At 50.7% G+C, this 16,527-nt stretch overlaps 1 protein-coding gene across 7 annotated transcripts in view; it reads left to right on the top strand.

Annotated features, from left to right (window-relative positions):
- The window catches only part of CLIP1 (CAP-Gly domain containing linker protein 1), a 94,512-nt gene that overhangs the window by 47,316 nt on the left and 30,669 nt on the right, over window positions 1-16,527 (top strand). For 3 of the 7 annotated variants that reach the window (XM_054695378.1, XM_054695379.1, XM_054695377.1), the window contains 10 exons: window positions 221-281; window positions 1,469-1,501; window positions 4,356-4,460; window positions 7,803-8,747; window positions 9,896-10,012; window positions 11,752-11,809; window positions 12,297-12,380; window positions 13,242-13,398; window positions 14,572-14,737; window positions 14,830-15,045. In XM_054695378.1, coding sequence (XP_054551353.1) covers window positions 221-281; window positions 1,469-1,501; window positions 4,356-4,460; window positions 7,803-8,747; window positions 9,896-10,012; window positions 11,752-11,809; window positions 12,297-12,380; window positions 13,242-13,398; window positions 14,572-14,737; window positions 14,830-15,045 — 1,942 coding nt within the window. The remainder of the gene's footprint in view (window positions 1-220; window positions 282-1,468; window positions 1,502-4,355; window positions 4,461-7,802; window positions 8,748-9,895; window positions 10,013-11,751; window positions 11,810-12,296; window positions 12,381-13,241; window positions 13,399-14,571; window positions 14,738-14,829; window positions 15,046-16,527) is intronic. The other 4 variants (XM_054695380.1, XM_054695382.1, XM_054695381.1 and 1 more) reach the window with 2 other exon arrangements.

The raw sequence follows: 16,527 nt of genomic DNA, 5'->3' as shown, positions 1-16,527 counted from the left end.
GCAGTGTCGTACTTTCGGGTCTGCAGAGCAGAGGCCCAGAGATGCATTCTTTATTTTCTGTGTCTCTAAGACAATTTCTTTCCACCATCATCAGCTAAGTCCACCACACTGTGATGATAGTTTTGTTATTTTGTTTCTGTAGTTTTTTGTTTGTTTTTTGTAAGGCAGGTGTGTCCCTTAGTTGATTTCTTAAGTGTTTTGTCTTGATTTGATTCCACAGGAAGGTTGAGGACCTTCAATTCCGGGTCGAGGAAGAATCCATCACTAAAGGCGACCTTGAGGTAAAACCCCTCCAGCTCGGGAAAGCTTTTGTGGGTGCCACACCCAGACATATGGATGAGAGCCTTGTGCCCACTGGTGCGTGTGTCACAGCAGGCTGTGGAGGGGGCAGCAGCCGACGGTGCCTGTGCCCGCCCGGTGGCGCCAGCTCCTTCCATGGCCCCTTTCTCTCCCCTCCCGATTCAGAACCACAAATTGGGGTTAATCAAGTCCTAGATCTGGCAGTATGCTGCAGGCGAGACCGCCGTGCCGCTGGTGATCGGAAATGGCATGTTAAAGAGCATTTCTTATTTTGTCCAAATGGTCCAAAACAAAAACTTTTGCTTTATTTCAGCTTTGCTTCCAGCAAAAGCATAAATCCTTTACTACCCTGTACAAGGGGCACATGTATGTTCTGGTAGTTGAGCTTTTAAAAGGAATTACCAGAAAAAAAAATAGCAACTTATGTTTCAGTTTCTTTTCCTTCCACACCATAGATATTAAATTCATAGACTTTCCTTTAACTTTAAACTTCTCATCTCTTAATTGTTTACTTTAATAATTTTAATTAGACACCCAAATTCAATGGTTTTGATGCTTTTCAAACCACTGCCAGATATATGACACATGTAAATTACTACATTTTTCAAATTTTGTGGGGTTTTGGTACTTTAATCTGCAGTGTTTTAGTAAAAATTGCACCTGTCTGTGCTGTCTCAGAATACACATTTTTGCCGCCTTTATAGAGTCCTCCCACACCAGGCTTAACTTTCAAGAGCCCTGCCAAGTACAGTTGTCATTTCTTTGAAAGTAAATACGCAGTTAACAAAGAGTAAGCGAAACATTTTCTGGGTCTGCGCTTCATAAGGCCCAGAATTTAATGGTGCTCAGTACTGTCACAGCTATCTCCTCGCTCATCTCCCACACGGTCACTTTCCTTTACTTGACTCCTGTGTTGTTCTCATCCATTTTTAAACACCCAGAGTCTCATTAGAAGTCTCATAGCCGCATCTAATTCATATGAAATACAGCCTCGTGGTGTCTGGGGAGGGACATGTTCAGATATTTACTTACATCAACACTAGACTAGTATAGTCTGTCTGGTCAACTTACCTGAACTAATCAAAATTATTTTGAAACCCTAACACTTACTGGAACTTTAGTTGAGTCTTTTGTTGTTGTTTAATTTTTTTATTTTTTTTACTGATAGCAAAAGAGCCAGATTTCTGAAGATCCTGAGAATGTAAGAGGGACTTCACTGTGTGGACATTCCCCTGTAACACAGATTTTACAGACTACAGCGCTTATTGATACAATTACTAACTGCATCACCTGGCCTGGAGACTTTGACCTTATTATTTCTGTGCATGTGGCTTTCAAAGCAATTACAGTTGAATCTCGAAGAAATTGTAATGACTAAGCTCACTAAGTCCACTTGTTTGATGCACTGGCAAGTGTTTGACTTACAAAGAATTTTGCCAAAATGAAAAAAAAAATTCAGGGGGGCGCCTAGCCGCCTTCATTTAATTCATAATGCCTTCTAATTTTAATAGAATCCCTCCAAAAGAGGTGATAGTTGACTTAAGCACAAAGCATGTCAGGTGAAGGGCTTAAGAAATCCCAGGACTCAGTTTCCCCAAGCTGTCAAGGTGCAACCCCGTGAGCAACTTTGTGCCCTTTGTGCACGCGCCCTCGGCTGGTCAGTGCCCGCCACTACAGCCGCCGGGACGCGCCGTTCCTCGCGCTGCTGCTGGTGTGTGAAGTTAGAGTCCTGTTTGTGAAGTTAGAGTCGCAGCGTTCTTCGGGGAAGACATTGTGTGTTTTAAATTTGTCGTGACTGAAGAGATTTTTCTAAATACAGTGCCACTAGGTAGCTGTTTTTCTTTTCCTTCCTCCCTCTGGTTAAGTTCAAATCCCACCCCGGGGCCCGGCTAGCTGTGATCCAACAGCAGGGACCTCGCAGCCTTTCACTTTGACTTGCCATCGCAAGAGAACAAAAGCACGGCAAAGAACGCCCCCTGCCACCTCCTGGCAGTGGCCCTAGACAGCTGAAGACCGAGCTTGTGAAACAAGCCTCCTTTCTGTGAAGCTCCTTCAGTGATCTGGTCTCCCCACCCCAACTCTCCTCCCCCCAGGCAGGGCTGCTGCGGTGTCTGTGCATGGGCTGCCCTCGCCTCTCTGCGCTTCCCGGGCCTCTGCTTCCCTCTGCAGTCCCCGCCCCAGGCTTTTCCTCCCTCTGTCTTATTCTAAGAAAGGAGGTGTTAGAGCAGGGTTGTCTTGCGCCCCCAGCCCTCGAGGAGGACTGCACCCCTGAGGAGGCCTGCGCCCCCAGCCTCGTTCACCGTCAGGTCCCGAGACAGACCGGGCTGCAGTCCTCCAGTGTTTGTTTGCTTTTTGTCCAAAAGTGGTGACCTTCACCCAGGGGACACTGAGTGCAGCTTCACTGGGAGAGGAAAGGGTCGGCTCCCTTCTGCTCTTTGCTCTTTTGGATTTCAGTTCTTGAGACTGTGACCCGGTGATGATGATCTGGGTTGGATGTATTTTTTTTTTTTTGTAGTAAAAGCAGGTAAATTGAACAACTGCTGTCAGAGGTACATTGTGGAGCAAGGGGACTGCCCAGACAGTTAGGTTATGGAATTTTTGTCATAAATTTTGGTGAGTGTAAAAAGCTGCAGCAGGGGAAGAACTTACATTTTTATTTGTTTCTGTTAAATATTCCATGATGAGTTATACCTGATTCATGCGCAAAGCGACCTGAACGCACTGCAGCTCCCAGCGCTGGGACTGGGCAGAGCCTTCCGCGTCAGCCCGGCACGGCTTTGTGGTTTTAGTTAGACTTTGTGGAGATTCCCCATTGCTCATGAGTGTCCACAAGAGAGACCTGACCACTTAGAACCACAAACTATGTAAATGAATGAATAAAACCAGCAACAGGGTGCTGCTGGGAGCAGTTCTGTCAACAGGTTTTATCAGTCAATTTGCTGCAACCTCCAGAGGGGTGAGTAGGGAAAGAGGTACTTTCAACCCAAAATCCAGATTATTTCAAAGTGTACAGTTCTGTTGCCCCTAAATCTATCGGAAAGAGAGGGCCTTTGGGTTTTTCATCAGTCTACATCTCAGTAAGTGGTAATAGGGAGTCGGGGGGGTGGAGGGGCTCGAAGACAATGGGATCTTACCAGCTCTTTTTGCTTGGAGTTCAAGCTCCTGCCTTTCTGCCGAGTCCCCGCTCCCACGTCTGAGCTCGCGTCTGACCCCCGCAGGGTCAGGACAACGCCCTTGCCAGCTCGAGCTCGGCTTTCCTCCTTCTCCGAGTCTCAGTGATGGCGGCAGCTGAGCACAATTTTTACTGACTTTTCTTTTTGTATGAGTCCCTTTTGTTCCTCTTTTCTGGTGACAGATATAGTCTTCAGAAAATCCACAACTGGAAGGAAATTAAGAGCTTTAGTGCCTCCTGGCCTGACCTCTCTGAGGCTGTTGCTGAGAATCTCAGCTCCTTCTCACCTGTCTCGGCAAAGGGTGAGGTGGGTTTCCTTAGCTTGGGCTTCCAGAATCCCTTTGCCCGGTTTAATACGTGCCCCTTGTTCATATCAAATTGTGTGCCAAAGTGCAAGGGACATATTGAGCACTCAAAAGATGATCTTTCCCATATGCAGGTGATAACAATGATGAATTTGAGGGTGGATCAACTTTTTAACTCACCGAGTCAGTTACATACACATTAATGTCCAACAGCCATGGTGGGGAGGGGGGGAAATGATAGTTTAGAGGAATATTAACTGTTCTAATTCGTGCTGATAAACTTCACTTATCAAGATAACTTGTGTTTGGCTGCATGCACCTGACACTCCATCTTGCCTCGCGTGTGTCCATCTTCCTCTCAGTCGACTAGCTCCTGTCCCAGCCCTCCTCACCCGTCGTCTCGTCTCCATCCTCGCCCCCAGCCTCGCCATCTCGGTTCTGTCCCCCACCCTCCTCGGCCCTTGGCCCCTCCTCTGGCGGAAGGTGCTGGCGGCTCAGCCTGCATGCTGCTCCCTCTCCTCTGCTGGCACGTCACGGTGGCACTGTTGTCTTCTCTTCCTCTCCCTTTTCACTAACAGACGCAGACCAAACTGGAGCATGCCCGCATTAAGGAGCTTGAACAGAGCCTGCTCTTTGAAAAGACCAAAGCTGACAAACTCCAGAGGGAGTTAGAAGACACTAGGGTAATGGTTTTCACTATTTCATGAAGCAGAGCCGTGTTTGTGAGTGGCCGACCCCCGGGGTCACGTGCCCTGTTGTTGGCCTGAGCCTGACCCAGTGGTTCAGTCGGAGTCTGGTCTGGCTCCTGCTCAGGTGCTCGTGAGTGGAGGCTCACGGTAGGCGCAGGTGTGCGATGTCAAGTATTTTGGAAGGTAAAGACCATCCCTTTGGTTGACTCCACCGAAGCCAAGACCAGAAATCCTGTCAGCCGTGTGCTGCACTGCATCCTGGCCACACGCGGGGAAGTTCCCCTGGGATGCCTGCGATGCGTTTCTCCAGCTCACCACGCGCTGCCAGTGTCCTCCTGTCCTCACAGCCGCTCACTGGGTTTCTAAATACTGTTTTGCTGTTGTCCCACTTCAGCGCTCTCTTCCTGCCACCTTTCCTGGCCTCCTGGGTCAGGGAAGGGGATGGAAACCCTGACTTGTTTTAGTAAGAGTTAAAGGTGACGTCACCAAGTTCCCTTTTCCCTTGGTACCCGATCTCTGCATTTACCTCCTTTCACGTGGGTAAAAGTTTCAGGGTCAGGAGGGATCGCGTGCAGGGAACAGATGGCTCCTCACACCCCCCTTTCCATGCCCGGCCCGCGGAGACAAGGTGCCAGTCCCCTCGCCACTCTTGCTTGTATGTCGCAGCCCGCACGGAGCGCGCCGTCAGCCTGGCGCCGTGCGGTGTTAGCTGACACGGTCCTGTCCCAGCCCTCCGAGGAGGCGGTGGTACTGTTTTCGTTGTCCAGATGAGGACACTAAGGCACAGAGAGGCTAAGTAACTTACCCCAGGCCACACAGCTAATAGGAACACTGGAGCCAGAATCTCTGCCTAGGCCTTTTGGCGGCAGGGGCTGTGTGCTCCACCACCACGGGGTAGGGGCTCTCGGTGGCAGAAGTAGCTTTTGCTGAATGACTTAAGAGAGAAGCTGAGTCATTTACATACAAGAAGAGACATATATTTGTGCATATGTTTTCTCAATCATTAGTTTGACTATCAATGGCTTAATTGCACATTCTTTAAAATTTCAAAAATTATTCTCTCTGATCAAATTTATTATCCTGATTTCTTTTGTTTCGAATTATTACTATTAGTAATAATTGTCGAAATTCCTCTTCTCGAGAAATCATTGATCTGAAACACTAGGTAGTCAAGTCATTTTTCTTCTCTAAATCATAAGTTTTTACTTTTTCAAGAAAGAAGAAGCCCTCAGTCTGCCGCGAGGGCTGTGTGTTTGGCAAGGGGAAAACCTGGTCTGTCCCTCCCTCGCCCGAAAGCCAGGCTGGGTCTGGGAAATACAAGGGACTAAGAAGCTGAACTCCACTGGTCTCACTGGCTGTTGAAATAAGGGTTTTGGGGTTTTTTTTTGGTATGTCTGGACTCCTCTCCCGTATAGCTTCGGCCAGCAAACAATTCAGTGCCTGCTTTTTTTCGCTGTGAGAAAGCCTCCATTCACAGCTTCGTCTCCTCAAGTATTGATAGTTGAGATTTTTTTTTCATTTTCTCAACAATGGACGTCTTAATTGCCATGTGTGACATTTCAGATTTCCGTAAGAAGCCATGTCTTCCTCAAAAGTCTCCTGGTTTGCCAAGTGTGAAACGCAGCAGTCACCCACTGTAGAAGTTTCGTTTTCCCTGCATTCCTTTCTAGGAAGCGCGTGGGCGTCCTCTAAGCCATTTCATCCAGTTTATTGGGGTGTGCTTAGTGCTGGGGGGACATTAGCAAGAATAACAAAGGATGTCCCACCTCAACGGCAGACCCCGGGCGCAGTGCTCGGATAGAGAATAAAAAGTGGCAGTGCTGCCAAAATGTCACCCGAAGTCCAGCCCCGTTGCTTGTGATTCTCGCTTGGTATTTTCTCAACCTTACTGTTTGGTTGTGGCTAATTAAGGACTGCTGCCCTCTTGAGTTTAATTTATGTCACGGGCCTTGGATGGAGTTTGTTAATGTTCTGTATCTTATTTTGGGGGTAACAAACTCTTGGACTCCCCTGTCCCAGGAAAAAGTATGTAAATAAATTAGCAGCTTTAACTGGAAACACCGATTCCCCGGAAACACGAGATTTAGATGAGCTGTGAGACACTCGGGGACTGGGTGCTGTGGTGTGGGGAAGGCCGCGCGCTCCCCTTTCTGTCCTCCTGCGGACGCTGCGGCGTTTCTGTGCTGCGGGGGCGGCAGAAGCCGGTTGGCAGGGCTGTGTGGGAGAGGAGCCCCGAGTCAGGGCGGGTTTTGAGCCTTCACATTTGGGGCTCGCTGGTGTGAGTCGCTCATGTTCCCTTCTATTTCTCAGGTTAGTCAAAAAACGAATTCCCCTGCCTGAGGCCACCACGTCCCATACACACCTGCCCACAGGTGGCAGAGGGAGTCATATCCCAAGGACGAAAGGGCACAGGCAAAGTGCACCCTCTAGCCCTGGTGTTTAGGAAGAGCGGGTCCCCTGTGGGTGTAGCGGGACGGGAGCCCGAGACTCAGGGTAGAGGCACCCGCTGCGCAGAATGCCGGCGCTGTCAGACTAGGGGGCCTCTGTGTGAGACTCCCAGAGCACTGCAGGTAAGTAGCCGTTCTTCCTTCATCATTTTTAAAAACGGTCGCTGAGTCAGTTCTTCACGACCCAAGTGAGGTGCCTCTGCAGCCGCCACAGGGTGGCCCTGCCAGCCCCCAGCGTGTGCCCTGGCCTCTCGTGCCCACAGCGGCACACACTTTTAATAGGAAGAAACAGGTACATTTAATGCATTTCCTTTAAAACAGTATATCTAAAATAAATATCAGCAAGATATTTTGTCTTTTCCCCTAAGTCTTCAAAGCCTGTGGCATCCCAGCATGTGGCCTGTCAGGCGAGCCCACCCGAGGGCTCGGCAGCCGCGAGAGCCCTGGCCAGCACCGCCTCCACTGGAGAGACAAATGTTTCCGCACCTTGGGTGGGGCTGCAGCAGGTGAAATGGGAGGAGTGTGCCAGGAGGTCGGTCACTCTGGGAATGTCACAGCTGCTGTTTGTTATTATGAGTTAATGGGTGCTTCCTTGACTTAAGCTTCTTTAGAGGAAAAAGGAATGTTTTTAGGAGTGAGTTAAACTCAGTATCAGGTTTTAGACTCTTTAGCATACCCCAGTGGTGGAGGTTGGCCAAAGAGTATGATTGTGAATTGGTCCTCCCAGACCTGGGCTTAAGCCGGGTCGTCCTGCAAGCCTGGCTATCACCTGGGCGCTGCGGAGGCCTCCGCCACCTGAGACAGGCGGGAGTCAGAGGGCTTCAAGGCTAAAGAAGCTCATCAGCGGCTTGTTATCTAAATAAACTCTTTTTCTTTGGACTGCTAATAGGTGGCTACAGTGTCAGAAAAGTCCCGTATAATGGAACTAGAAAAAGACCTAGCGTTGAGAGCACAGGAGGTAGCTGAGCTTCGAAGAAGGCTGGAATCCAGCAAACCTGCTGGAGATGTCGACATGTCACTCACCCTTTTGCAAGATATGCGCTCTTTGCAAGAAAAGCTGGAAGCCACCCATGCTGACCACCAGAGAGAAGTCACTTCCCTGAAGGAGCATTTTGGAACCCGGGAAGAAACGCTTCAGAAGGAGATGAAGGCTCTTCAGGCCTCTGCAGAGAAGCTCTCCAAAGAGAACGAGTCCCTGAGAAGCAAGCTCGGCCACGCCAACAAGGAGAACTCAGATGTGATCGCTCTGTGGAAGTCCAAGCTGGAGACGGCCATTGCATCCCACCAGCAGGCCATGGAGGAGTTGAAGGTATCCTTCAGCAAGGGGGTGGGAACGGACGCCGCAGAATTTGCTGAGCTAAAGACCCAGATAGAGAAGATGAGGCTGGATTACCAGCACGAAATAGAAAATCTGCAGAACCAACAAGACTCCGAGAGGTCTGCCCACGCCGGCGAGCTGGAAGCACTGAGGGCTGAGCTGATGAAGGTCGTCAGGGAGAAGGAGGAGAGCCTGGAGGCCATGAAGTCCAAGCTGGACAAAGCTGAGGACCAGCACCTGGTGGAGATGGAGGACACCTTGAGCAAGCTACAGGAAGCCGAGATAAAGGTAAAGGAGCTAGAAGTACTGCAGGCCAAGTGCGGTGACCAAACCAAGGTTATTGACCAGTTCACATCCCAGCTCAAGGCCACCGAAGAAAAGCTCTCGGCTCTTGACGCGCTTCGGAAAGCCAGTGCCGAAGGTAAATCGGAAGTGGAGAAACTTAGGCAGCAGCTTGAGGCAGCCGAGAAGCAGATTAAGGATCTAGAGGCTGCAAAGGATGCTGCAAGTGACAAGGTTTGCACCCTCACCCTCCATCCTCTTCCATGTGTCGTTTTCATTTTGCGCCGTGTGTTGTCTTTAGTTGACGCAGTTCATCCTTCACATCCCACATTTAGTGGAGACAAACTGCTCGGTGCTGCTCATGGCTTTCCCCGCGAGCATGGTCTCCCCCCTGAGTCTTGAGTCGTGGGGTGATTAGTAGCATTGGCCACAAAATCAAGGCGGCCAGCCTCGGGCCCTTTGCACGGCCACGTCTGTGGCACCAGGGTTTCTCCTGTGCCCGGCGAGACTGTGAGCTGCCCCTGCCCCTGAGGGCTGGGCTCGCGGGCTCTGATCAGGGAGCAGTCGGAGGCACTCGGGCTGCACTTCTGATCACAGAGCCTGTTGTCATCTTCACTTTTAAGGAAGGAAGATGAGAGTGTGGGGATTGAGCACGCTCCCAGCTCTCCTGCCGCTGGTTGACCTGCTGGCCATCGACGGTGAAAGTTCTGAGCTTTCAGCGGGAGAAGCCGCACCCTTGGCCGAGTAGGAAAGGTCCTGATGGTTAATGGAGGGAAGGACAAACAGCCCAAAATTGCAAAGTAACCAGAAACTAGTTACAGGAAATTGTTCTCATATTTCCTCACGTGGTTCCAAAATACCAATCAAAACACAGCACAGTAAGGAGAGGATGTCTAGCTAGCGGCTGGCCTGCTTTTTTCATCATGGTTTAATGAAAGCAAAGCGCAGGTGACTAGTGGTTGAGAGGACTTTTGTTTTCAATGTTGAAATCTTGAAGCATCACAAAATACAGACAGTGCCAGTGCAGGCCACACACACGTACCTGCCGATCCCATCTGACGGCGTGTAAAGTCTGGAAGAGGAAACCGCTCAGGTCACTCACCTAGAAAGTCAGTGTCCTAGACAGCCTTTCTGACTCAGGTCGCGCTGATGTTTCCAACTATTTCCAACTAATCCGTAGACAGGCCCATCTAGAACTGACTGGGGGAGTCGCTGGCTTGTCAAAGTGTGAAAAACCCAGCAACTTCTTGCCTTTATTCCTTTCAGTTTTGTTTGTTTGTGTGTGTTTCTCATACGTGTTTTACATGTTTTTTTTTTTTTTTATTTCCTCATTCTTTTCGTTTCCTTTTGTTCATTTGCTTGGCTACCATGTACTGGGGTAGGCTAGCAGCGTCACCACCGAGCTGCAGGGGAAAGAGCTGGCCCTTGCTAACCTCCAGAAAAGCTTGAGTGACGCCAGCCAAATGAAGGAGGCCGTGGAGAAAGAACTTCAGGTTTTGGTGAGTACCCACTGGGCGTCTGAATCTCAGGGCGCAGGCGCTGCCTGGCTGAGTGGTTCCTGGTGAGAAAAATCTCTGTAAAGAAAGGAAACCTGAGCGCTTTGCATTCTCCTTTAAAGTATTAAAGTAAGTACCCTCACTGGTCACTGCTGTGAGTACATCAGGGGCAGTCGGACCCCCCACTGGCAGTGAAGGTAGGTGCAGCTCCATCAGGCCTGCCCTTTGCCTGGGACAGCGCCCTTGGCACTGCAGTGACCGCTCCGTGTAGCCGAGCATGGGCATCCAGTCACGGGGCTGGGCCTCACATGGAGTGAGGTCCTGAGCTGTGCTTTCTCCTCCTCGCGTGGCGACAGGAGCAGCAGGCCGAGCAGGATCGCCCCACCCTGTGAATGGGGCAGGCAGGGCGCTGACGGAGTCGGACAAGTCAAGGATTCTGCCCTCCAGCACAGTCTGCTGTACCTCAGGAAATGACTTAACCCCGTGTTTTAAGACATTTTCTTCTTAGCTGCTCTCAGCCTTCTGGCTCCTGCATCAGGCATGAGCAGGGCCAGGGACACCCACACGGCAGTGCACAGGGAAGCCGTGGGCCGCGGGAACCGGGGGGAGCAGCGTGACCGGGAAGGCCATTGGCCTTGTCCCCCCACCACCACCCCGCCCACCGCGCTTCTGTGCTAACACCAAAGGTGAAGAGAAGTGTCTGGTTCTTTCTTATTTAAATGACACTTTTACCAGTTTTTACTTTTTTAAATGTTGGCTTTTGACGTGGTCGCTAGTGTCCACCTATGACCACAGACATTTAAATAATACAAAATAAAACCTGAAGATTCAGCTCCTTGGCTGCACCAGCCACGTTTTGCGTGTGGCTAGTGGCTGTGCTTTCCCGCCTTCAAGGGCAGCCCCGCTGGACGTTCTGGTATTTAGAATCTTTGCTACATTTAGGGGGAACGTTGGCCTGGAAATGACCATTTTGTGATTTGCTGTCCTTTAAGAAAATGTGTTCTGAGTTCCCCATCGTTTCTCTGCCCTCCTCCCCGAACTTTCAAGATGCCCAGTTTTGCACGCATCAGTGAGCGTTTACGTAAATCTCTGTGTACGCTGAGGGAAGAGCCGCCTACGTCTGGCTGGAGGAGTTGCTGAGGTGGGCAGCCGTGGCCTGTGCACCCACATTTTTATCGCCCTAGTTAGTTACATGTGCTCATCTAACAATTCCCTTGGTGTATCTACCTCAGAATCCATACAGGAAAATCAGGAGATGGTTTTATCTTGGCCCCATAACGTGTTCAGAAAAGAATACCCGGGACAGTGGGTGAGCAGTGGGCCTTTCAGCTGAAGAAGTAGTTGACCCAGGCCTGGTTTCAAGAGAGCAGCTTCTGGGGTCACTCTCCAGTTCAAAACATTGCAGCGCTCTGTTCAGTGTCTCAGGCACATTTCTGAGACGATCTGACCCTGAGGAGAAGCCCATCTGAGCGCGCGCGCGCACACACACACACACACACACACACTTACTTCTGCACATCCCTGAAGGTCAGTGCACACCCCCCAGGCACCTGCCTCCGCAGGCCTCATGCTCGTACTGCCTCATCCCATGGACGTACAGTGGTGATTGATGTCGACGTGTTTTCAGATAACTTTATTTTTAAAGCCAGCCACAGAAAGCAGACAGTGTTGCGTCCATGACTGATGAAAACTCTATAATTTGAAACCTTTCTGTTCTGAATGCCCCGTTCTTTCTTCTTTAGAAAGAAAAGTTTGCCGAAGCTTCCAACGAGGCAGCCTCTGTGCAGAGAAGCATGCAAGGTACGTCCTACTAAGCGCGTGCTGTCTGTGGAGCACGCGTCGGGGCTCCAGGTTGCGGACACGTGCTGTGAGGCAGAGGCACCGGGGCTTGGTTTCCTGTCCCCAGGCTGACAGCCTGCGGCGGCGCTGGGCTCCCGGCTCCCTGCAGCCTCACCCTCTCATGAGCGCCTTCTCCTTTTGACTTAAAACCTGTTCCGTATTAAAGTCTAAGCGTGCTTGGGAAAAGTATGCTCTTACATAAACTTCAGTTCTGGCTTTTTGAGTTTTAAGCATCAGGAATAAAGCGAACCTGGCAAAGGCATGGCTGCCACCACCTCCTGCACAGGTCAGGGAAGCGGGAGCTGCCAGCCTGTCCCCCTTCCCCGGGCAGTGCTTGGCTGCTAGGGGCGGTGGTATTGCCATGGCCTCCCACCTCAAGCCTGCAGGACACCATTCCCAGATAACTTATGAGGGATATTTATTAAACTTCTAACTTTATCCTAAACAGAAACTGTAAATAAGTTACACCAAAAAGAGGAACAGTTTACTGCGCTGTCTTCTGAATTGGAGAAGTTGAGAGGAAAACTGACAGGTAAGAAAACCTCTCTGGTTACTCAACACTAAACACAGTAGACTTTCTAGGGTCCGAGGCAGTCATAGGGAGTTCCAGTAGCATGTGCTGTTCGGGGCCTGATTCTTCACTCACTGTTGTGACTTAATGTGACGAGGCCCTTGCCTGAGCCATCCTCTTGCCCGCAGCACATCCTCTCTGCTCTGTTTTCAAAGAAGTCAGAACCCACCACGACTCACGGCTCCTGCTGCCATCCTTGACCCAGACGATCTTCTGGCTGAGCTGCTCTAACAGCCAGTCCCCCTTTCTGCCTGCCTCTGCCCTTGCCCCTTGGCCTTTTCTCAGCATAGCCCACAGAGCAATCCCGGGCCACCCAGTCATATAGCGTCTGCTCTAGACTGCCCAGGGGCTCCATCTCGCTCAGCGGCCCCATCATCTCTCTCCTGGGATCTTGGTTGCCCTTGTTCGTACCTCTCCAACCACATAGGCCTCCATGGTGATACTCGCATGTCAGCCTGTTGGTGCCTCGGGGCCTTTGCACTTGCTGTTCCCTCTGCCTGGTCCTCCTCCCCACGCCCTTTAGGCCTTCACTTAAATGTCGCCTTCTCAGGACTTATCTAATGAGGTGTTAACTTCCCGACTCCTTCCTAGTTCTGGTCTCTGCTTGTATTTCTTCTCACAGCACTTACCATTATTATCCCATTTATTGTCCTTATTTTTCTTGTTTATTGCCTGTCTTCTTTGTTAGAGTGTCATTTTCATGAGGGCAGGGACTGCCATATGCAAATGGGCCCAGCGCAAGTTCTGGCACATGGGATGCACTTGGTGAATTTTTGTTGATTATAACACAGCAACACTGCTCTTTTTTCTGTATATATTCAGATATGGAGGCAAAATTTAGAGAGAGAGATGAAAGAGAAGAGCAGTTGTTAAAGGCAAAGGAAAAATTGGAAAACGACATTGCAGACATTATGAAAATGTCAGGAGATAACTCTTCTCAGTTGACGAAAATGAATGACGAGTTGCGTCTGAAAGAAAGGTATGTTGGAAGGATGTGAGCTGGCGTCCAGTTCAGGGGAGCACGAAGCCTCAGGCTGTTCTGTTTCAAGGTTCCCGCCTCTCTCTGCGTGTGCTTGGGTCGGCTAACTTGCCAGAGGAGAATGGCGCCGCGGGCGCTGGGGACTGGATAGGGGAGGTGGTGGTCACTCGGGCCTGCAGGTCCGTGACAGGCACGCAGCGTCTGTCTCCCCTCCGTCCAGCAGGGTAATGAGGGTCACACATGTCATGGGCTTGCTGCCTGCCTGCGCCAGCAGACAGCTCTCCCAGGAGGGGATTCTCTAGTCTGGGAGGAGCATTATCACTCCCATCGTAAAGAAAAGCAGCCCCGTCTCAGGGAGGCTCAGTGCTGCTCTGAGGCTTCAGGCCCAGGCCTCTGGCTGCTCTGCTCACTGTGCTGTCCTCAGCCCAGATGCTGCTTTTGTCTTCATCTGTTTTCATCTTTATCTTGAGGTTCTTGCTGCTTTGGTTGTTTTTCTTTTAACATTGGCTGCCACATAAAAATAGCTGTTTTATGAGACAGAAACTTTCGGGGGCCAGTCTAGGGCTGCTAAACTTTGATTCTTGAAGTGTAAATTCTTGGCAAAGTCCTATTTACCAACTTCTCAAAGCCTTTGAGAAGTTCCACCGGGTGGGTCCCCACGACAATGGGGGGGTGTCCAGAGGCCCTGCCCACCCCGCCCCACCCTTGTTCTCGATTCACTTGTTTTCTAAATCGGCAATGGCCTTTGTTTTCCGTACACCTTTGTTCAGCGACACGGTTATCTTTAAGCAGAACTTCAAGGTAGTTACTGTCATTTTTACAACATCTTTTATGAGTTTTTGATAGTTTGCTAAAATTTTCCAACTTTCTCAATACTTATTTCCTCCAGTATGTTTCCTTTTCACTCATTTTTCATGATTCATCTGTGGACATATGAAGCTTCACAATTGCATTCGTTGTTACTCTAAATGTATATATAGCTGTCAGAATCAGCAAGGTCATTCTTTAGGACAAGTAGTGTTATTTCTTCCCACACTTCAGTGTTATTAATTACTTGTAACATTCATAATCACGAATGACACTAAAATCGTCAGTAAATCTTTTAAAGGATAGCTCTGGAATTTAAAGCAGTCTTATGAAAAGTCTGACGCCTGATATTGCAATGTGTTCTAGATGTGTAGAAGAGTTGCAGCTAAAGCTCACCAAGGCTAATGAAAGTGCAAGTGTCCTGCAGAAGAACATCGGGGAAGTCACTCTCAAAGCCCAGCAGAGCCAGCAAGAAGCGGCTGTAAAGCATGAGGAAGAGAAGCAAGAACTGCAGAAGAAGTTGGTGGACCTGGTAAGGAGAGAATAAATGGTACTGCCTGCTGCCAGGGGGCGAGGGGCCGGACAGTGGCGGCTCACGGCTTACTCCTCCATCTGGGACTGCAGGAAAAGAAGATGGAAATGAGCCAGACCCAGTGTCAGGAGCTGAAAGCCAGGTATGAGGAGGCCACCTCTGAGGCCAAGGCCAAGCACGATGAAGCCCTGCAGAGCATGCAGAAGGCGCTGCTGGACGCAGAGGGGAGGCTGAAGGCTGCCCAGGAGGAGAACGGCAACTTGTTGCAGGACATGGTGGAACTGAGGAAACAAGCCGATAAAGCCAAGGTAGGAGCAGGGCGGGCCGGGTGCTGCGGGACGGCTGCTGGAGCTGCGTCAGGGCTGCGGGGACGCTGAGGAGGCAGCAGCACAGGGCAAGAGTTAAGTGGCTGGAGCAGAGAGTCCTGAGGGAGTCAGTCTCCAGAGCTCCTTGTCCTGGAGGAGCTGCACTGAGTGCCCTCGGCCCCTGCTGCTCGGTCTCCAGCTGTCGCCCAGTCTGTGTTGCCTGCACCCGGGCCTGCCTGCATGCTGGAGCAGGTTTTGTGTTAGAAAATCTGCTTCCCTGATCTTGGCCCACCCACTACCCCCTGCACTGCCGGAAGGAGAGGCAGGTGGCCGAGGAGCCAGAGGCCCAGACCAGGGTGAGCTTGTGAGCAGGGAGGGGAGCTGGGCTGGCTCGGAGCTCTTGCAGGAGGGTGAGAAGTGCGTCCTCCAAGAGGGCATCTGTGTCTGCGGGAGGGTGCGGAGCCCGTGGACTGTGGACGGGACAGGAGTGGGCTCAGGGACTGTGAGCACAGTCTCATGTAGCACAGTAGACGCTGGCATCCTGAGTGTCACTGTCCATCAGGTGGTGTCTGCCCTCTGGTGCTTTTTGACTCTGGTAGCTTCATGAAGTTCAAGCCTCCCATGACTACGTAACCTCCTATTGCTTAAAGAAAAGTAAATACTGGTCGTTCTTTTAATGTGGCAGAGAAATGTCTACATAGAGGCTTAGCAGGAGCGCAGGGCCTTGAGTCAGTCTTGTTGGCGCCCGGCCCCTGGGAGCCTTGCACGTGTCTCTCGTGCTCCTGCTGATCAAGCTGCCTCCTCCCCATGCCACGTCTTGCTCACAAGCCACTTAATCCTGCATGTAATCACCAGGGCCTGTCTTTGTGGTTCTCTTTTGTCTGGACAGAGTCCAGTTTTTTGTTGCAGCCTGACTAGCCATAGCATTGTCTGTGGTTTGTGTGAGTCTCCCTGGTTCTGGTTGGTTTGACAAAGGTCCTTTGGTTACAGTCCAGGACTGCTTCCGAACCCCACAAAGTGCTCTAGATAGTTTCTGTGGATTTCAGTGCTTGTCACCAGCAGTGACTCGCAGGCTCCTGAGACTGATGGGCCTTCAAATGTTCTCCCCAACAGGGTGGTTCATGTGTACCCTCAACGAGTTTCATGTAAGACTTCAGGGACTTGGGACCCCACAGAACTCCCACATTCCCTAGTTAAGAGCCAATGACTGTGGCTCTACTGTTCAGTATGTTGCCACCAGCCAGGGTGGCCACTTAAGACAGTTAAATTTTAATAAAATGACAGATTCAGGTCCTCAGCCCCCCTCACTACACCTCAAGTGCTCACCGTGGCCCTGGCTACCATGCTGGACAGTGCAGATAAAGAATTTCAGCATCAGGCCTCCCCGGTGGTGCAGTGGGTTGAGTACAGTGCTGTGAAGCTGTCCGCAGCCCTGCAGCACGGGTTTGATTCCCGACCAGCCAGGGAGACTCCCACATGGCCTGG

This window comes from Talpa occidentalis, unplaced genomic scaffold (genome assembly GCF_014898055.3).
Source record: "Talpa occidentalis isolate TD23 unplaced genomic scaffold, MPIMG_talOcc4v2.1 talOcc4.14, whole genome shotgun sequence".
Taxonomy (NCBI): Eukaryota; Metazoa; Chordata; class Mammalia; order Eulipotyphla; family Talpidae; genus Talpa; species Talpa occidentalis.
This window is presented reverse-complemented; position numbering and strand designations above follow the sequence as displayed.